This window comes from Trachemys scripta, chromosome 6 (genome assembly GCF_013100865.1).
Source record: "Trachemys scripta elegans isolate TJP31775 chromosome 6, CAS_Tse_1.0, whole genome shotgun sequence".
In the NCBI taxonomy this organism is placed as follows: Eukaryota; Metazoa; Chordata; order Testudines; family Emydidae; genus Trachemys; species Trachemys scripta.
The window spans coordinates 69,074,177-69,093,422 of NC_048303.1; the positions used below are offsets into that span (position 1 = coordinate 69,074,177).

At 42.3% G+C, this 19,246-nt stretch overlaps 1 protein-coding gene across 1 annotated transcript; it reads right to left on the reverse strand.

Moving 5' to 3' along the window:
- Positions 1–13,046: 13,046 nt before the first annotated feature.
- Positions 13,047–19,144, reverse strand: ATG12 (autophagy related 12). Its single transcript, XM_034774784.1, has 4 exons — positions 18,948–19,144; positions 18,407–18,543; positions 13,841–13,903; positions 13,047–13,293 (listed from the first exon to the last, which is right to left on the reverse strand). The coding sequence occupies exons 1-4, from the start codon at positions 19,114–19,116 to the stop codon at positions 13,234–13,236; spliced, it is 429 nt and encodes a 142-aa protein (XP_034630675.1). The 5' UTR covers positions 19,117–19,144; the 3' UTR covers positions 13,047–13,233.
- Between the last annotated feature and the right edge of the window lie 102 nt (positions 19,145–19,246).

A 19,246-nucleotide genomic window follows, 5' to 3' on the forward strand; every position in this document is an offset into this window, starting at 1 on the left:
CTATACTCCTCCCTGGCGAGGGAAGTAGCACTAAAATTGACCTTGCTGGGTCAAATTTGGGGTAGTGTGGATGCAAATCGACATTGTTGGCCTCCGGGAGCTATCCCAGAGTGCTCCAATGTGACTGCTCTGGACAGCACTTTCAACTCTGATGCACTAGCCAGGTACACAGGAAAAGCCCCAGGAACTTTTGAATTTAATTTCCTGTTTGGTCAGCGTAGCAAGCTTAGCAGCACAGGTGACCATGCAGTCCCCCCAGAATCGCAAGTGAGCTCCAGCATGGAGCGAATGGGAGACACTGGATCTGATTGCTGTATGGGGAGAAGAATCTGTGCAGGCAGAACTCTGATCAAAAAGAAGAAATGCTAATTTATATGCCAAAAATCACACAGGGCATGATGGACAGAGGCTACAACAGCGACACACAGCAGTGCTGCGTGAAAATCAAGGATCTTAGGCAAGCCTACCAAAAGACAAAGGAGGCAAACGGTTGCTCTGGGTCAGAGCCACATACATGCCACTTCTATGATCAGCTGCATGACATTCTGGGGGGGGGGACCCTACCACTACCCCACCACTGTCCATGGACCCCTGCAAGGGGGAAGTCTCATGCAACACGGAGGAGGATTTTGTGGATGAGGAAGAAGGAGGAGGAGGATAAGGAGGAGAATGCGCAGCAGGCAAGCGGTGAATCCGTTCTCCCCAGAAGCCAGGACCTTTTCATTACTCTGGAGCCAATACCCTCCCAAGGCAGGATCCCCGACCCTGAAGGCAGAGAAGGCACCTCTGGTGAGTGCACGTTTGTAACTGCAGTACAGAGTTTAAAAGCAATAGTGTTTAATGGTTGATTTGCTCTGAAGACTTGGGATGCATTCATGGCCAATACAGCTACTGAAAAAATCTGTTAACATGTCTGGGAATGGAGTGGGAATCCTCCACGAATGTCTCCAGGAAGCTCTCCTGGAGGTACTCTGAAAACCTTTGCAGAAGGTTTCTGGGGAGGGCTGCCTTATTTTGTCCTCCACGGTAGGACACTTTACCACACCTAGCAAGTAATCTGGAATCATTGCAGCACAAAGCATGGCAAGGAATGGTCCTGGGTTTTGGTTGCATTCAAGCAACATTAGGTCTATATCTTTCTGTGTTAGCCTCTGGAGAGTGATATCATTCATGGTCACCTGGTTGAAATAGGGGAGCTTTTGTAAGGGAACAGTAAAAGGACCCCATTCATGCTGAGCTGTTTTCGCTTGGCTAAAAGGGATCATCCTTGAGAATAGCCACGCGGCGGGGGGGAGGGATGGAGGGATCATCCCAAATAGCCATGCAGAGGGGTGGGGAGAGGTGTGTGCTGCGTATCCACCTGAAAACCACAGCCCCTCCTTTTAAAGGGCAAACCCAACCCGCATTGCTTGGGAAAGGAGGGCTCTGCAGTTTGAAAACATTCCCACATGTTATGAAGGCATTAGAAGCCAAACCCATGTACCCTTTGGCTTACCATGGCTGCCTGGAAACCGAATTCTGTTGCCCAGCTGTGTGTGATGTGCCACCATACTGGTAGGCACTCAATATAAAAGGCAAAATGCAACCTTGTACCTAAAGCACATGTGCAGTCTGCTGTGAATTGCTTGATTCACTGTGAAAGAGTCTCCCTTTTGTTCTCAGAAATGTATCATCTTAAATTTTACTCTCCCGTTTTATCCCCCCACAGCTGCAAATGTTTCTATGCTCCCCCTATCATCTCCATCCCTGAGGTTATCTCAGATTAGAAGGTGAAAAAAAACACATTTGCGATAACATGATTTCTGAGCTCATGCAGTCCTCCTGCACTGATACAGCACAGCTGAATGCATGGAGGCATTCAGTGGCAGAGGTCAGGAAAGCATTAAGTGAGCACGATGAGAAGAGGCAGGATGCAATGCTGAGGCTAAAGGGAGAGCAAACGGACATGCTCAGGCATCTGGTGGAGCTGCAGGAAAGCAAAGAGCACAGACCACTGCTGCATCCACTGTACAACTGCCTGTCCTCCTTCCCAAGTTCCATATCCTTCTTACTCAGATACCCAAGAACGTGGGAGGAGTGGGGGCACTCCGGGCACCCAGCCACTGCACTCCAGAGGATGGCCTAAGCAACAGAAGGCTGTCATTCAAATAGTGCTTATTGCAGCCACACTATAAATCAGAAATGTGGCCTTGTCCTTCCCTCCACCTCTCCTCCCGCACCCCACTTGAGATACCTTATCAATTATCTCCCTTTTTTTTTAAATTAATAAAGAATGCATGGTTTCAAAATAATAGTGACTTTATTTCCTTTGCCAGCTGGGGATGGTGGTTGGCTTACAGGAAGTTAAAATCAACAAAGGGGGCGGGTTTGCATCAAGGAGAAAAACACACAATTGTCACACCATACCCTAGCTACTCATGAAACTGGTTTTCAAAGCCTCTCTGATGTGCGGCGCACCTAGCTGTGCTCTTCTAATTGCCCTAGTGTCTGGCTGTTCAAAATTGGCAGCCAGGTGATTTGCCTCAACCTCCCACTCTGCCATAAACATCTCCCCCTTACTCTCACAGATATTATAGAGCACACAGCAAGCAGTAATAACAATGGGAATACTGATTGCACTGAGGTCTAACCTAGTCAGCAAACAGTGCCAGCGAGCTTTTAAACGTCCAAAGGCACATTCTACCACCATTCTGCACTTGCTCAGCCTATAGATGAACTGCTCCTTATTGTCCAGGCTGCCTGTGTATGGCTTCATGAGCCATGGGAGCAAGGGGTAGGCTGGGTCCCCAAGGGTAACTATTGGCATTTCAACATCCCCAACAGTAATTTTCTGGTCTGGGAAGTAAATCCCCTTCTTGCAGCTGCTCAAAGAGCCCAGAGTTCCTAAAGATCTGAGTGTCATGCACCTTTCCCGGCCATCCCACGTTGATGTCAATGAAACGTCCCTTGTGATTCACCAGTGCTTGCAGCACCATTGAGAAGTACCCCTTGCAGTTTATGTACCGATTGGCAAGGTGGTCCGGTGCCAAGATAGGGATATGTGTTCCGTCTACCGCCCCACCACAGTTAGGGAACCCCACTGCAGCAAAGCCACCCACTATGACCTGCACATTTCTCAGAATCACTACCCTTGATAGCAGAACGTCAGTGATTGCATTGGCTACTTGAATCACAGCAGTCCCAACAGTAGATTTGCTTACTCCAAAGTGATTCCCAACTGACCGGTAGCACTCAGGCGTTGCAAGTTTCCACAGTGCTATCGCCATTCGCTTCTCAACTGTCAGGGCAGCTCTCATCTTGGTATTCCTGCACTTCAGGGAGAGGGAAAGCAACTCAGAGTTCCAGGAAAGTGGCCTTATGCATGCGAAAGTTTCGCAGCCACTGGGAATCATCCCATACCTGCAACACTCTGTAATCCCACCAGTCTGTGCTTGTTTGCCAGGCTCAGAATCGGCATTCCACTGTATCAACCAGCCCATTGCTGCCATGATGTCCCAACTGCCACAGCCCATGCTTTCAGGAACGTCTGTGTCCATGTCCTCATCACAATCATCCTCACGCTGATGTCTCTTAGACAGGTTCTGCACATATTGCAGTATAATGTGTGAGGTGTTTACAATGCTTGCAACAGCAGCGGTGAGCTGAGCAGGCTTCATGCTTGCCATGCTATGGCGTCTGCATGGGTAACCCAGGAATAAAGGCACAAAATGACTCTCTGCAGTTGCTTTCACTGAGGGAGGGAGGGAGGGGAGACTGATGACATGTACCCAAAACCACCTGCGACAATGTTTTTGCCTCATCAGGTATTGGGATCTTAACCCATAATTCCAATGGGCAGCAGAGACTGCGGGAACTGTGGGATAGCTTTCCACAGTGCACTGCTCTGTGAGTCGATGGTAGCCATGGTAATGAGGATGCACTCCGCCGACTTAATGCGCTTAGTGGGGACATACACAATCTACCGTATCAAATTGATTTCTTAAAATTGTCTTCTATAAAATCGACCCAATTTTGTAGTGTAGACATACCCTCAGGGGAACTGACTCTAAGCTAACCCCAACTGGTCAGGACTGGATTTTCCCGCCTTTGGGCTCTGGACATTCCATCCGTTTTCCCACCCAAATCCCTGAAGGTTCTATCACCTCAGACTTGCTTGGTATTTCTATTTGGAACAGTCCAATTTTTCCCGCCTTAACATCTATAAAAGACTGACCCCCTATGTGGATGCGGGGCTGTCCATCTGAACTGTGCCTGTGCGCGGTGCGGTATGAGTCTCATTGTGGTTCTGACCATATCGATGAGAGTGACACCTATCCCGAAGACTCTGGAGAAGACCTTCAACACTTACCTTATCCTGCTGTTCCATCTCCGGAGGGCTTCTCTTCCATGGAGATCACCATCCATCTGTTGGACTCTTCAGAGTTCCTCCTTGACAGCTTTCCACTAGCCTGATGGTCGTGCTCAGGACCTAAACTACCGCACACAATTGAGCAACTAGATTAAGTAGGAAGAAATCAATCTCTGTTATAAGGTACTTGGCCAAGGGAGGAATTTATCTGGATTTGGGCTTTATGCCCCATTGGAAGTCACTGTCACTATTGTTATTGGTTGTAAACCACAAACACAAACCAATATATTTCCCCCTTCCCTATTAATTGTATTCTTATCCCTAAAACGCATCTCTTTGCTTTCACCTTACTTACCTGTCTCCTCTTCATTATACACCACACCTTTCCCTCTACCACACCTGATTTAGTCTAAGAGTTACACCTTTCCCCCCCTTTAAAGGCAACACCTCTACTGATCATTATTTACCAATAATATCAAGTCTCTATAAATTCACTCAAGATTCTATATATTTGCAAAAGAGGCATAGCCCCTTCTGCCCAGTCAAGCGCAATATGTGAGTTCTTATCAGTTTAAGATAATGTGCCTCAAAGATTCTGGGAATACCACAGAATTCACTGTAAATAAGCAAACAGGTATATACAGTATAAAACATTTTATCAAGCAGATAATAAAAATGAACATATGTAAATAATATGCTACAGAGAATATTTCCTTATAAGTAGATGGTATTCTCCAGTAAGGCTCCAAAGCACTACATCTTACAATGTTGCTGTAATGTTTTGGACCCTTAATGGAGAATACTTTTTTTAAAATAAGGGCTGTACTAATAAAATTGAAAGTGTTTTGATTTACACCACACAAATGTCTGTGCCTTTTATCTCACATAAGGGTCTGCTCTAAATTCCTGTGGATGTCATTTACATAATGTATGATCCATTCGGTGAGAACCAGAAGCAAATGAAGCATGTCAGGGGCTGTTGCAAGCATAATTAAAACTCTACTATTCAGAAATATATAACAAACATCACAAGCATACTCAGTCACATAAGGAAACAATCACGCTATGAAACATATACATCACATAGTGTGTGTTGTACACGCTTCACTAAGTCATGCTATATGTTGAATCATGTATTGCCCATTGAAACAGATACATTCACATTGATATATGCACTGCTGAGCGAAGCAAATTGGAGAGTTGTGATTTTCAGCTCCAGGCCCGCCCCCAGGACTATCCATAGCCATCAGTTTGTGCTCAGTCTGGGGATACATTATCCTGCTGGAAGTATGTGGTAAACCTTAGGTTTTCACTTATGTTTTTTTGTTTAATGAACATTGTGAGAAAACACATTTTTAAATAAGATATTCCACTCTCTCAATTTGCAACAGTTAAATAATGAGAAAATCAAATCTCCCTAAGCCTTCTCTCTAGAATAAAAACAAGGAGTCTGGTGGCACCTTAAAGACTAACAGATTTATTTGGGCATAAGCTTTCGTGGGTAAAAACCTCACTTCTTCGGATGCATCCGAAGTGAGGTTTTTACCCACAAAAGCTTATGCCCAAATAAATCTGTTAGTCTTTAAGGTGCCACCAGACTCCTTGTTGTTTTTGTAGATACAGACTAACATGGCTACCCCCTGATACTTTCTAGAATAGTTAGTGTGTGGTCTTCTATTTGGAGCCCCTCTTCTCTGCTTTGCAATTTTGCTGTTTTAGAAATTAACTTCTTCCTGTGCATTCCACTTCCCAGAGAAGGCAAGGATTATTAGCTCCGATACCAAGCCTAGAGAGTGTCAGATTTTTTCCCCCCATTTTAACTTCCCATATTGATTTTTCATTTTGATGTAGAAGTTGCAACTTTGATCTATTGTTTTGACATTTTTATGCTGCAGCACACCACACCATCTTTCAATACAGATATTTAGCAATTATATATAAAGTTTATTTAGATTAAGTTGACAGTTGTGAATGGGTATTCCGTAAGAGCCTATGAAGCAGGCAAGCTAATGTTAACTCACTTCTACCTGTGTCCAGTAGGTCAAACTCATCTGCTTAATTGATTTACATGGAGATTGCCCCAGGACTGTGGTAAATTTAGCGATGGAAATTATATTACTTTATATTATGTGTACTGTACCTTTAACTACCTAAAGACTATTTACGGACAGGCAGCCATCTCCTGTTCTGGCAGAGGAGAGACACAAACATATTGTGCTCTCTCATGGGGACTTTACTTTTGTTCCTTCTTGGTGGTCTTTGATTAATATAAAAGTCACTTATGCTGAAAGTATATCTTTGTTCTTTGCATATGGAAAAACATACAAAGTTTAACACTGACTAACTTGCAGCTCATGCTGTTATCAAGGCTGATAACTTTGCTAGCCATCCTCATCAATGATCCATGGACAAGGAGCATTCCCTATTTTTTGGGGTCATTTTTCTAGAACCACACTTTAAACAGGGTTGAGAAGATCTTTGCTCAAGTTGGCACTGAGTTGACATTAATACTTATAGACCAGTTGATTCTACACCTCTCTATTAAGAAGGTTGTAATTGAGGCAATTCCAGTTTCATTCAGTACCTCTGATTACCTTGTTTGCTATTCATTTAAATTAGTTTATATTTAATTTAAAAAACTAAATAGTACAACTTAATTTCTTATATAAGAAAATACTTATGGAATATTCATTCATATATTTTGACAAAAGGCAGGTGGCTTTTGGATAAAAGGCAGGTGGCCATACTGATTTTCTTAGGATACAGGAGCTGGTAGAGGATGTATAGGGCTGTTCAGGGAGCTTTAAAAGGTTGACAGGAAATTACTCCTTCACCTAGTCAGAGGGTGGGTAGGTACTGCTTTTATCACTGCTTCTTTTTAAGATGCAAGAGGCTGTAAGGGGCAATCATCAGATGATTGGAATTCCAGTAGCATCAACAAGCTGACAAAGAGGATCTAGACTTCATTAGCTGGAAACTGAAATTATTTAGGAGTTGTAAGGAACAAGTTAGGTCCCTGGAGTCTGCATAGGGAGGAAGCAGTTGCTAGGCACAGAGTGAAATGTAGCATTTCTGTTAATTTGGAAATAATAAGAGGAAATATAAAAATACTTTACACCTTTAATAACACATTCAGAATATACTAAACCAAATGAAGTAGTTTAGATATTTACATCAACATTACCATCTGTGCAGATATAGCTGAAATACTGCACTATCAAATACTATTCCCGTAAGAAGTGACAAGGGGGAAAAATGGTACAGAGACTGTCACAGCAAGGCAAGATCAGATTATATTACCCTGATGCTGTATACCAAGTGAACTTCCATAGTCAGAACTACAGTTTAAAGCAACAAACAAGTTGACTAGGAAACAGTGAAAGTCAAATTTGATTTGACACTTGTCACACTTTTTTAAACTTTTCATAGATTCTAAGATCAGAAGGAACTATTATGATCATTTTGTCTGACTTCCTGCTTCATACATTTCATTCTGTAATTCACCCTATAATTCTACATCAAGCCCATAACTCCTAATTGAGCTGGAGCGTCTTAGAAAGACATTCAGTCTTGACTCAAAAACTTCAAGTGATGGAGAATCCATCACATTCCTAGATAAGTTGTTCCAATGACTAATTACCCTCTTGGCTAAAACTTTACACCTTATTTTTAGTCTGAGTTTGTCTAGTTTCAACTTGTAGCCATTGGATCTGGTTATACTTTTGCCAGATAGTAGTCTGGATTGAAAAGCCTTATATCAGAACCTTTTCCCTATGGACCACAATGAAGTCACCACTTAGCCTTCTCTTGAATAAACTAAATAGAATTTCTTCTCACCGTGAGGCAAGTTTTCCAGACCATTCACGTAGAGCTCTTTTCTGAACTCTGTCCAATTTGTATTTTTAAAGTGTTGACACCAGAACTGAAAACATTATTCCAGTAACTATTTCACTAATGCTACACACAGTAGTAATACCACTTTTTCCTTACTTCTACTCTATATTCCTCTGCTTACACATCCAAGGATCGCACTAGCTATTAACCACCACATCACATTAACAGATTAAGTTCAGTTGATTATTTACTGTGGCCCCAAGTATTTTTTCTGAATTACTGCTTTCCAAAATACAATTCCCCATCCTATAAGTGAGACCTGCATTCTTTGTTCATAATGGTTAGTATGACCTTACACACCTTTGGCTCCCCTTTAGCTGTGTAAAAAACAGCAAACAAAAACATCATGTTGTTCAAGGTTCAAGTGAACCCAGTTTACCAAACAAACCAGATTGTTCTGTAGAATTGAGCTGTCATTATTTACCACTTTGTGTCACTTGAAAATTTTACCAGCAATGATTTTATATGTTCTTGCTGATCACTGATAGAAATATTAAATAGCTTAGACCAAGAACAAATTCCTGGATGTACCCCGCTAGAAACACCCCCTTAGACGCCTCCCTATTTACAATTACTTTTTAATATTTATCGGATATTAAGTTTTTAATTCATTAATAGATCTATGGATTAGGTATAGTGGTATTTATTAATATCAGAATATACATGAGAGAGTCATTTGACTTACACGCATCTATGTATAACATGTAGGTATAGTTACTATATCAATAGTTACCTCTATCAATTCAGCTTTTAATGTCATAAAAAATAGTTTGACAAGATGTACTTGACATAAAACCATCTTGATTGCATCAATTATACTACCATTCTTTCTTTCTTTCTTTCTTTTTTAACTGATTGCATCCCGTATCAGCCTTTCCATGTTTTTGCCTTGGATCGATGTCAAGATAACTGGCCCATAGTTACTATGTAGCCTTTTTTTTTTTTTTAAAGTTTGGCAAGACATTAGCTTTTTCCCAGTCTCTAAAACTTCCCCAATGTTCCAAGATTTGTCAAGAATTAACATTACTCAACAGTTCTTCAGCCAATTTTTTTTAAACTCTTGAATGAAAGCTATCTAGTTCTGTAGATTTAAAAATGTGTAGGTTAACACATTAAATATTAAATTCATATCAGTTTCCAAATTATTTTGTCAGTTTTTCTGATATTTTTAGCCAAAATTTGAGAATAGAAGTAATTTCAGCATACAACCTAGTACTTGTTGGTCCAGATACATGAAACTGCACAGTAATGCCATGACGCCCATAAATTGCTCAGGCAGTCACATGACTATTGTATTTTCCTTCCATGCATTAAATGAACTTGGATTTTGAGAGGCTATATCACCACAGATACAGTTCTAGTTAATATCGTTTATGAAATGTATTTAAATAAGAAAAATGAAAATATGCATATTTTCTCTTACTTCTATTACAGTTTATCTTTTTTTCCCCCACTCATCCTACAACCCAAATGGATTCTAACGTTTTATTTACCCACACTGGTGAACACTCTTGAGAGGTGGAGATTACCCATAGCAAGAAAAGGTGCATAATCAAGCTCCATGTGATTAAGAGCTTTAGGACTGGGCCATGATGTGTAAGATTTCCCTTAATTCCTCACAGATTAAGTCTGCCACCCCATCCTAGTGTGATGTCAATGGTCCCAGTCATCAACCTTCATGGTTTAATTTTATAATAAACCCTATCTAGTTTAAAAATATTTCAGTTTGTCACCTCTCACTCATCACATTTCATGATAAAGAAACTTTATCACTATTCTTATTTCCTTTACCATCTGTTGCCCTAGACTGTACTCCCTCCAATTTAGCTATGTATTTCTTCAGTTATACTGCATTAATTAACTCAGTGTCATTTAAACTATACATAGCTGAGATTATTTTACAATTCATATTTCACCTCTTGACTAGATGCCTGATCTATCAAAATTATCCTGCCATACAGTTACCTCCCGTGTTTCTTAACCACGTCCTTCATTTTAGGCTCATCTGCAAATTGAGATATTACACATTATATTTAAATTGGTTTAGTCAAAGCTATATTTACTGTGGGGTTTCATTCCTTGCCAGATTCCACAGACCACACACTTCTGACTCAGATTCTTCTACCTGCTAGCCATTTATTCACTCACCTTAATAAGCTATGTGATTCACCTTTAGGAAGTTTATACAATAATCCATAATTTCAGACAGACTCAGATAAAGAATTTCCCCTTTTAGGGAGGAGTTGCTATCCTGAATGGTGGCATATGGATCACTGGTAATCTTCAGAGTGCTTTATTGTGGTCAATGGAGAGCTGGCCACTTGACCACTGCTAGAAGCAGCTGAAAAGAGGACCACCAAGAAGCCTCCCGGCTGTACCCTTGAAGCAAAATGCTGGTACATGTGAAGAGCTGTACTGAAAGGAGATTAAAAGACTAGCACTACCTCTCAGTGCCAGAAAGACAGAATAAGAATGAATTCATAGGAGAGGAACCAGAGCGAATAAGGGAATCACCCTAGACCCCACCAGTTAAGAGACAAAAAACTAAACATATTTTTTAGCTAACAAGTGGGGGAAGAAAAGAACAACTGTCTAAGTCTATAAAAAGTGCAAATGCAAGGACAAACAGGAATGATTTAGTGTGGTTTAGTCCTGAGGAAAAGCACATTTTATCTAAATAAATGAGATCTACCTCCTACCGCATCTTGGCAGGGGGTAGACTAGATGATCCTCACAGTCCCTTTTAACCCTATGATTCTAAATTTGAAATAGGACAAAACTGAGCAAATTAATACATATGTTGAATGCAAGGAAACAGACACCTAACAATGAGGTCTATTACCACTGTAAAATAGCCCCCGAGGAAGCAAGAGAAGCCCCATCCCTTGCTTCATTTAAAACTCAAAAGGATAAAACTGATAATGCAGCAAGACGAACAATCCTGCAGTGGTAGGTGGATGGATAAGATGACTTATATCTCTTCCGCCTCTCATTTCTATTCTTTCCTTTTCTGCTTCTCGCATCATTCCACATGTCCATATGCACCACACCAGTAGTTTGATTAATTAAAACAACTGAGATGAACAGGCTCAGTCTAAAACTAATTAGAGAGAGCCAGGGTTGTGGTTTATCTCTTAGCCAACCACATTGCCACATAGAAGCCACAAGCTTGAGAGAAACCTAATCACATGTGTTTAGCAGGCAAAATGGGAATACAAAATCACTTCCAAAATCTATTGAAAAATGTGCAAATCTTTTTATCGTCAAGTACCCTCTAGTGGCTGTTCAAGGTTACAATTGCTTCAGAGCAACCCAATAGTTGGCTCTGAAAGAACAACAGGAATTTATTTTTCTGGTTTTGAATTTTAATCAAAGGGGCACTCATTTAACTATTTTAGAATGTTTTTGTATTTATTGGAAGACGCCATTTCATAAATAAGGAATTATAAACTTGTGTGCATCAGTTTTCTAAAAATATAGTAATTATTACTAAAATAATTCATTTGGAAACAGATTTAGAACACACCTATTCATAATCCTTCAGAATTCTGATTGTCTAAATATAGACAGACACTTAAATACTCAACACATTTGCATAAATTAGAGATGGTTGCAACTTGATTAGCTGAAATCAAAGAATTTTGATTTAGCTTTCAACATGAAAAAAGAAATATCGAGTTTATTAAAACAGCCTAAATAGAACAAAAATTATGCATGCAGAGGTTATAGCCACACTTTTGGGTAGCATATATTAGCAAGCAGCCAAATTTACAATTACATATTAATAGATTAGCAGACTGCGGATAATTCTTTAGTTTTCCTTCATGTTAATAAAAAGGGGAAGTGATTTGGTAGAGGAACCTGATTAAGCCTTTGCCCATCCCCTAAACAGAACTGTTTGGCACACAGGGTAGATGTCAGTGCATGGGTGGGATGAAGACTCAGTATCCTTCTTCCCGTTATTGTGATAGGAAGTCCTTTTCTTTCAGGAGAACCATTTCCTGTGATTACTTTGTGACAGTTATCAAAATATCCCAAAGTGGTGTTCCATTTCTTTTGATGGAACAGTGACAATACAGCAGATGAAGCAGGGGACGAGGAGCATAAGTGGAAGTATGCTTATAGTAGGCTTTAGACATCCAACATTTATTTCCATGAAACTGAAAGAGTCAATAGCTGGGTCACTCTCTTTCTGCTGTTGCTGGTAGGTGAGAGCTGCCAGGGACATTTTTCCAAGTATATTATAGCTTTGGTGAAAATATTAAACAAATAGGAAAAAGGTAAGAAACATGTGTCCTGCTATTGCTAAAGGGAAAAATTAAAAAAAAAAGGTTCAGGAAACGCAGCTGTATCAAATACTCTCATAGCTTAAGGTGTGAGAGAGTATACAGTATGAAAATACTCCTTTTACCTTGTGTACAACTGTTTATATATGTTACTTATGAGACAAACCTATAAAATACTTGCCTGAAGTAAGGCATAAGTGAGACACTACACATTCAAAGTAAAGACTTCACAACAGGTAAGAGATTAAACTGCACATAATAGAGATGAACATTATGTCAGAAGTAAACTGAATCCCCGTGCACAAGTGCAATAAGTACCCTTCCTAATAAAGGAAAGCTATATCCTCAATACAGTATTCAGAGCAATGGAGAGTTATGCAGTTCACAAGACATGAAATAATGTCCTTTCATAAGGAGCTCTGCAGCAGGAAAGATGGCTCTATTCTACGGATGGCACATGCAGTTTTTCCCCCCACACTACAAATGACACAAGGAAGAAAGGCTACTCAGCCACATAATTCTATGTAGCTCTTCTTTTATGCAAGTCATCTGCATCATTTTGTAGATAAATGCACAGAATAAAATAAATTCATAGGCAGTAATATACAATTCTCTTCAGCATGTCCATGGGCATTGTTTCTGAAGATTATCAGAGGCCTTTTCCTTTCTGAAGGCCAGTCCTGGGCATCAATGGCTGCTTACCATTCATCCCCACGCTTGAGATTTGCAGTAATGCAGTACAAGTTTGCCATCACTTCCAAAACACTACAGGGAAAAGAAAAGGGAGTGGAGAAAGAGAAAACATAAGAACATAAGAAAGGCCGTACCGGGTCAGACCAAAGGTCCATCTAGCCCAGTATCCTGTCTACCGACAGTGGCCAATGCCAGGTGCCCCAGAGGGAGTGAACCTAACAGGCAATGATCAAGTGATCTCTCTCCTGTCATCCATCTCCGTCCTCTGACAGACAGAGGCTAGGGACACCATTCCTTACCCGTCGTGGCGAATAGCCATTAATGGACTTAACCACCATGAATTTATCCAGTTCTCTTTTAAGAAAAGCAACAAGGGGTTAGATTACCAATGAAGCAGTCCATTCATGAATTAAACTATTACTATTGGACAAACGCATCATGAAACAGTGTCGCCTGTTAACACATTTCATGCAATGTTATCCATGATGTTACAGAAATTCATGATGTTACCACTTTGGGCATGGGCAGGCATATAGCAGATTTAAAAAGGCAGACAAGGGTACAGACAGTTTCTACTAAACAAATATTAAGAAAGTACAACACTCAAAACTAAAGTCACCTCATAGAGTGTCCCGACTTCCTGGTCTGGAGAAGGAGCAAAGGACTGATTCACATATATAAACTGTGAGGGAAGAAAACAGAAGGTGAAAAAATCTGCCTGGTGAGTTATCTTCCTATCTACGAGGAGCACCTCTTTGACCCTATGGCCCTGTCAGGGATGGGGTGAAGGTTACCTTCTGTTCACAGTATTTACCTCTCTTTACACCTTCAAAGTTCTGCACAGAGCCACCATCATTTATAGAGAGAGGTACTGCATGGAACCTAGAAATTCTGTTCTTTAACTGGCCAACTGGGTCTTTGTTGAAATAATGTGAGACAACCTCGCTTCCCCAGGTCTGAGCATGCTACGCCATTCGTACTAGGACCTGCAATCAAGCACTTGTCTTGCACACTGCCATCAAGCCCATGGTCTAGTCCTCGCTCTTTTGCTTTGAATATCCAACACCAAGACCTCCTGTCTACTGCAAAATTTTCTTGCATCGAACATACCCATGGAAACTTATCTAGGGGTGAAAGTAACATACAAGTCTTACTGGTACTTTCAGGGCCTTGGAGGGGAAGGGGCTGGAGGGGGGTAAGCCTCCCCAAGCCAGCCAGCCCTTCTGCGCTGCCCAGTCTGCAACGCCCGGGGCTCTGGCGGTGATTTAAAGGACCTGGGGCTCCGGCTGCTGCCAGGGTAGCAGCAGCCGGGAGCCCCGAGCCCTTGTAAATTGCCAGGCCCCGGGGCAGCTGCCTATTTTGCCCCCCCCCCCCCTTCCCTCTCTAGTGAAGGCCTGTTAAATTGACAGCAGAATGCCCTCCGGTCAACTTCAGTACTCCACCTCTCCGAGAAGAGTAAGGTAAGTTGACAGGCAAGAGTAAGGTAAGTCTCCCGTCGACACAGCACAGTGAAGACACCGCGGTAAGTTGACCTAAGCTACATCGACTCCATTTACGTTATTCACGTAGCTGGAGTAGCATAATTTAGGTTGACTTATCCCACTAGTGTAGACAAGACCTAAGTACTGAAAACTTCTAAGGGTACATCTACACTACCTGCCGGATCAGCGGGTAGTGATCGATCTATAAGGGATCGATTTATAATGTCTAGTGTAGACGATAAATCGATCCCTGATCGCTCGGCCGTCGACTCCTGTACTCCACCACGGCGAGAGGCGGAAGCGGAGTTGACGGGGGAGCGGCAGCAGTCGACCCTGTGCTGTGAGGACGCGAGGTAAGTCGATCTAAGATACGCAGCTTCAAGCTACGAGAATAGCGTAGCTGAAGTCGATGTATCTTAGGTCGATTTCCCCCCCCAGTGTAGACCAGGCCTAAGAATATTAAAAGAAAACCAGGAACTGGCCTCCAGGGGAACAAGAGTGTCTGAGACTGATGGTAAGACCATAGATGTATGTATCTATATTATTACACTGGTCTACAATTTTTGAGAAGTCGTCTGCTTCAGAGATAAAATGTGCTATTTATTATGTATTTTGATGTGCTGAATTCAAATATGACAACTAAAACAACTGATTGGCTACTGTTTCTAAGATATTTAAGTTTTTACATTTTATGTCTATGTATATTGTGTAGATAGTAGAGTTTTAATCATAAATTGTAAACCTAGGTCTTTTCATGTGTTTATGGTTGCTTTACATATTTCACCTGTCCTGTTTATGTAACACTTTAAAAATCAGCAAAAGGGTTATATAAATAAAATTTATTATGAAACAAAAGGCAAAAAACTATTATGTACACAGTTTAGTCCTATTCAATGTCTACTCGGCGCTTCTTGGCTTGTCTCTTGTATTCATTAAACGGAGCATCTCTTGTCACTGTCCAGCAATAGTCTGCAAGCATTGATGGGCTCCATTTGCCCTGATGGCGTTTCTCCATTGTTGCAATGTCCTGGTGAAATCACTCGTCGTGCTCGTCGCTCACTGCTCCGCAGTTCGCTGGGAAAAAAAATCTAGATGAGAGTGCAAAAAATGTATCTTTAGTGATATGTTGCAACCAAGGCATTTGTATGCCTTGAGGAGGTTTTCCACCAACAACCTGTAGTTGTCTGCCTTGTTGTTTCCAAGAAAATGTATTGCCACTAACTGGAAGGCTTTCCATGCTATCTTTTCCTTGCCACGCAGTGCATGGTCAAATGCATCATCTCGAAGAAGTTCACGAATCTGAGGACCAACAAAGACACCTTCCTTTATCTTAGCTTCACTTAACCTTGGAAATTTTCCATGGAGGTACTTGAAAGCTGCTTGTGTTTTGTCAATGGCCTTGACAAAGTTCTTCATCAGACCCAGCTTGATGTGTAAGGATGGTAACAAAATCTTCCTTAATTCAACAAGTGGTGGATGCTGAACACTTTTCCTCCCAGGCTCCAATGACTGTCAGAGTGGCCAATCTTTCTTGATGTAGTGGGAATCTCTTGCACGACTATCCCATTCACAGAGAAAACAGCAGTACTTTGTGTATCCAGTCTGCAGACCAAGCAAGAGAGCAACAACCTTCAAATCGCCACAAAGCTGCCACTGATGTTGGTCATAGTTTATGCACCTCAAAAGCTGTTTCATGTTGTCATAGGTTTCCTTCATATGGACTGCATGACCAACTGGAATTGATGGCAAAACATTGCCATTATGCAGTAAAATAGCTTTAAGACTCATCTTTGATGAATCAATTAACAGTCTCCACTCATCTGGATCGTGAACGATGTTGAGGGCTGCCATCACACCATCAATGTTGTTGCAGGCTACAAGATCACCTTCCATGAAGAAGAATGGGACAAGATCCTTTTGACGGTCACGGAACATGGAAACCCTAACATCACCTGCCAGGAGATTCCACTGCTGTAGTCTGGAACCCAACAGCTCTGCCTTGCTCTTGGGTAGTTCCAAATCCCTGACAAGGTCATTCAGTTCACCTTGTGTTATGAGGTGTGGTTCAGAGGAGGATGGGAGAAAATGTGGATCCTGTGACATTGATAGTTCAGGACCAGAAGTTTCATCCTCTTCCTCGTCTGACTCAAGTGAGAATGATTCTGGTGCATCAGGAACCGGCAGTCCTTCTCCGTAGGGTACTGGGCGTATAGCTGATGGACTGTTTTGACAATGCACAGTCCACTTTTTCTTCTTTGACACACCTTTCCTAACTGGAGGCACCATGCAGAAGTAACAATTGCTGGTATGATCTGGTGGCTCTCTCCAAACCATTGGCACTGCAAAAGGCATAGATTTCCTTTTCCTGTTCAACCACTGGTGAAGATTTGTTGCACAAGTGTTGCAGCATATGTGTGGGGCCCACCTCTTGTCCTGATCTCCAATTTTGCAGCCAAAATACAGGTGATAGGCTTTCTTAACCATAGTGGTTATACTGCGCTTTTGTGATGCAAAAGTCACTTCACCACAAACATAGCAGAAGTTATCTGCACTGTTCACACAAGTACGAGGCATCTCTGCTCACTTTGGCTAAACAGAAATGTGTCCCTTTGCAAAATCAAACACTGACAAATAAGAGAGCACGACACTGTATGATTTCCAGAGCTGATATAGGGCAATTTGTTCAGCAGAGTGATGTAAGCTTCGTTGTGATTGCCTCATCGATGACTTCTAGGAATAACATGATGCAATTCATATCATGTATGATGCAATACCAGCTTCAGATTGCATCACTCATTGTTTTGCCTAAAAAGCAAATACTGTCCAAACCCAGACATAGATTTATTCATAGATCCAGTCAAAGATGTATTTTAGTCATTTCTGGTTTAAATTGAGATCCCTTCCCTTTATAACTCACTTATCCTCCGCCATTCCCAAGTCAAGGGTTGTATATACTGACCCAATAGCACATCTTGAAAACTAGTGCCAGTCAACAATTTTAAGCATCATTTTCGTTCTCAGTGACCCAGAATTAGTGAAGTTTGACTACATTTATTTCAGAAGCATTTTGGCTGTAGAGCAGTGTTATTTATCACTTGTATTACCATAGTGCCTAGGAGCCCTGGGACCTCGGTGTGCTAGGCACTATACAAATACATAAGGAAATGCAATAGCTTTTATTTAATAGGAGGTTTTTGAGATATTTTTCCTGTATGCACTACACAATGTGTGTTTTCCTTATGTTTTATTATATATGTATTCCACTTCCTGTTAGACAGCCGAGTTTGTGCTTAGCATAGTTAGGCTAACCTCACAGCTATGTCAATGGAAAAATGCTTCTGGTAAGGTAGCTAACTTTGTTTTTGGAACTGGTGTTCCTACACTGATGGGAAAAAAACTCTTCTCTAGTGCAGGCTGTGTCTACACTCAGCTATCATTGCTATGCCAGTATAGGCTCCATAGTCAGCAAGTACAACAAGCCCCTTTTGTTCTTAAGTACCCTGTGGAGAGTTACCTCATCACCATACAAAGCAACTTACACAATTAAGAAGCAGGCAACATGATGCCATCACTGATCGCAGCCTTGCCAGCTCCACACGTCCCGCACTTCATCACCTAACTGCTATCCCCTTTTTCACCCTGACACCAAGCAGCCCTAGGACCTGCCGCTTCTTTCCCCAGCTTAGAGGATACAGGTCACGTACCAGCTGCTCCGAGGCCACCAGCTTGAGGAACTTTTTGATGAAGTCAACGAGCCCCTGGATGGTGCGGGTCCTCTCCACGGTCCACTTCTTGGTCTTCATGATCGGCGTGTCCCCCACAGCCTTCAGCAGGACGTCAACTAGGGCGACAGCAGAGACTGAGCGCGGTGGAGGGGGCGCGAAGGAAACCAGCCGCTGCGCACCTGGGCAGAGGCAGGAGCCCCGCCCCAAGCCATAGGCAGCCCGCCTCAGAGACAGCTCAGCAGCTACAGCCCCAGCCCCGCCCAACCCTTCGTGCCGGGAGAAGCTATTAGCCGCTGTCCTACCCGCGGCCGGGAGATACCAACGCGCCCGTACAACAGGCCTGGAGCATTTCCTCCCCTCCCCCGCCGCACACGATCTTATCCTCTGCCTTTTCCTAATTGGTTAAGCTAGCTGAAGTAGGCGGCTCACTCTTTCCCCCGATTGGCCAAAGCACCTGGCAATCAGAGCGATCGACCGTTCTCACCCCGCCCCCCAGGGCAATAATTCCTTTTCCTATTACTTTTCTTCTTGGAGTCCTCGGCAGGTTCCTCGGTCACCAGGGAGCCGGCTGAAGGGGGAGCCGGCTCGGCAACCCCCACCACAGCTCCCCTATCCGGGGGCTCTTCTCCACACTCGTTTCGGCTACCGTCCTGAGGAGAGAGAGGTAGCTGCTCCTCCACTTCCGCCATACTGCTTACGGGCAAGTAAGGGCGGACGTGACGTGAACCATATTAACTCCTGGCAGTGGCCACTGAGAGCACGTGACCGTAGGGTACTACTCCTGGCGGATGTTGACACTCTCAATGAGCTGCACCACCT

Excerpts from the sequence above, each read along its gene's own strand:
- ATG12 (XM_034774784.1), bottom strand. The coding sequence starts at position 19,116 with ATGGCGGAAGTGGAGGAGCAGCTACCTCTCTCTCCTCAGGACGGTAGC. Across the intron at positions 18,544-18,947 it reads CGAGGACTCCAAGAAGAAAA|TTGACGTCCTGCTGAAGGCT; the intron begins GTAATAGGAAAA and ends CTGTCGCCCTAG. Across the intron at positions 13,294-13,840 it reads AAGTCGGGACACTCTATGAG|TGTTTTGGAAGTGATGGCAA; the intron begins GTGACTTTAGTT and ends TTTTCCCTGTAG.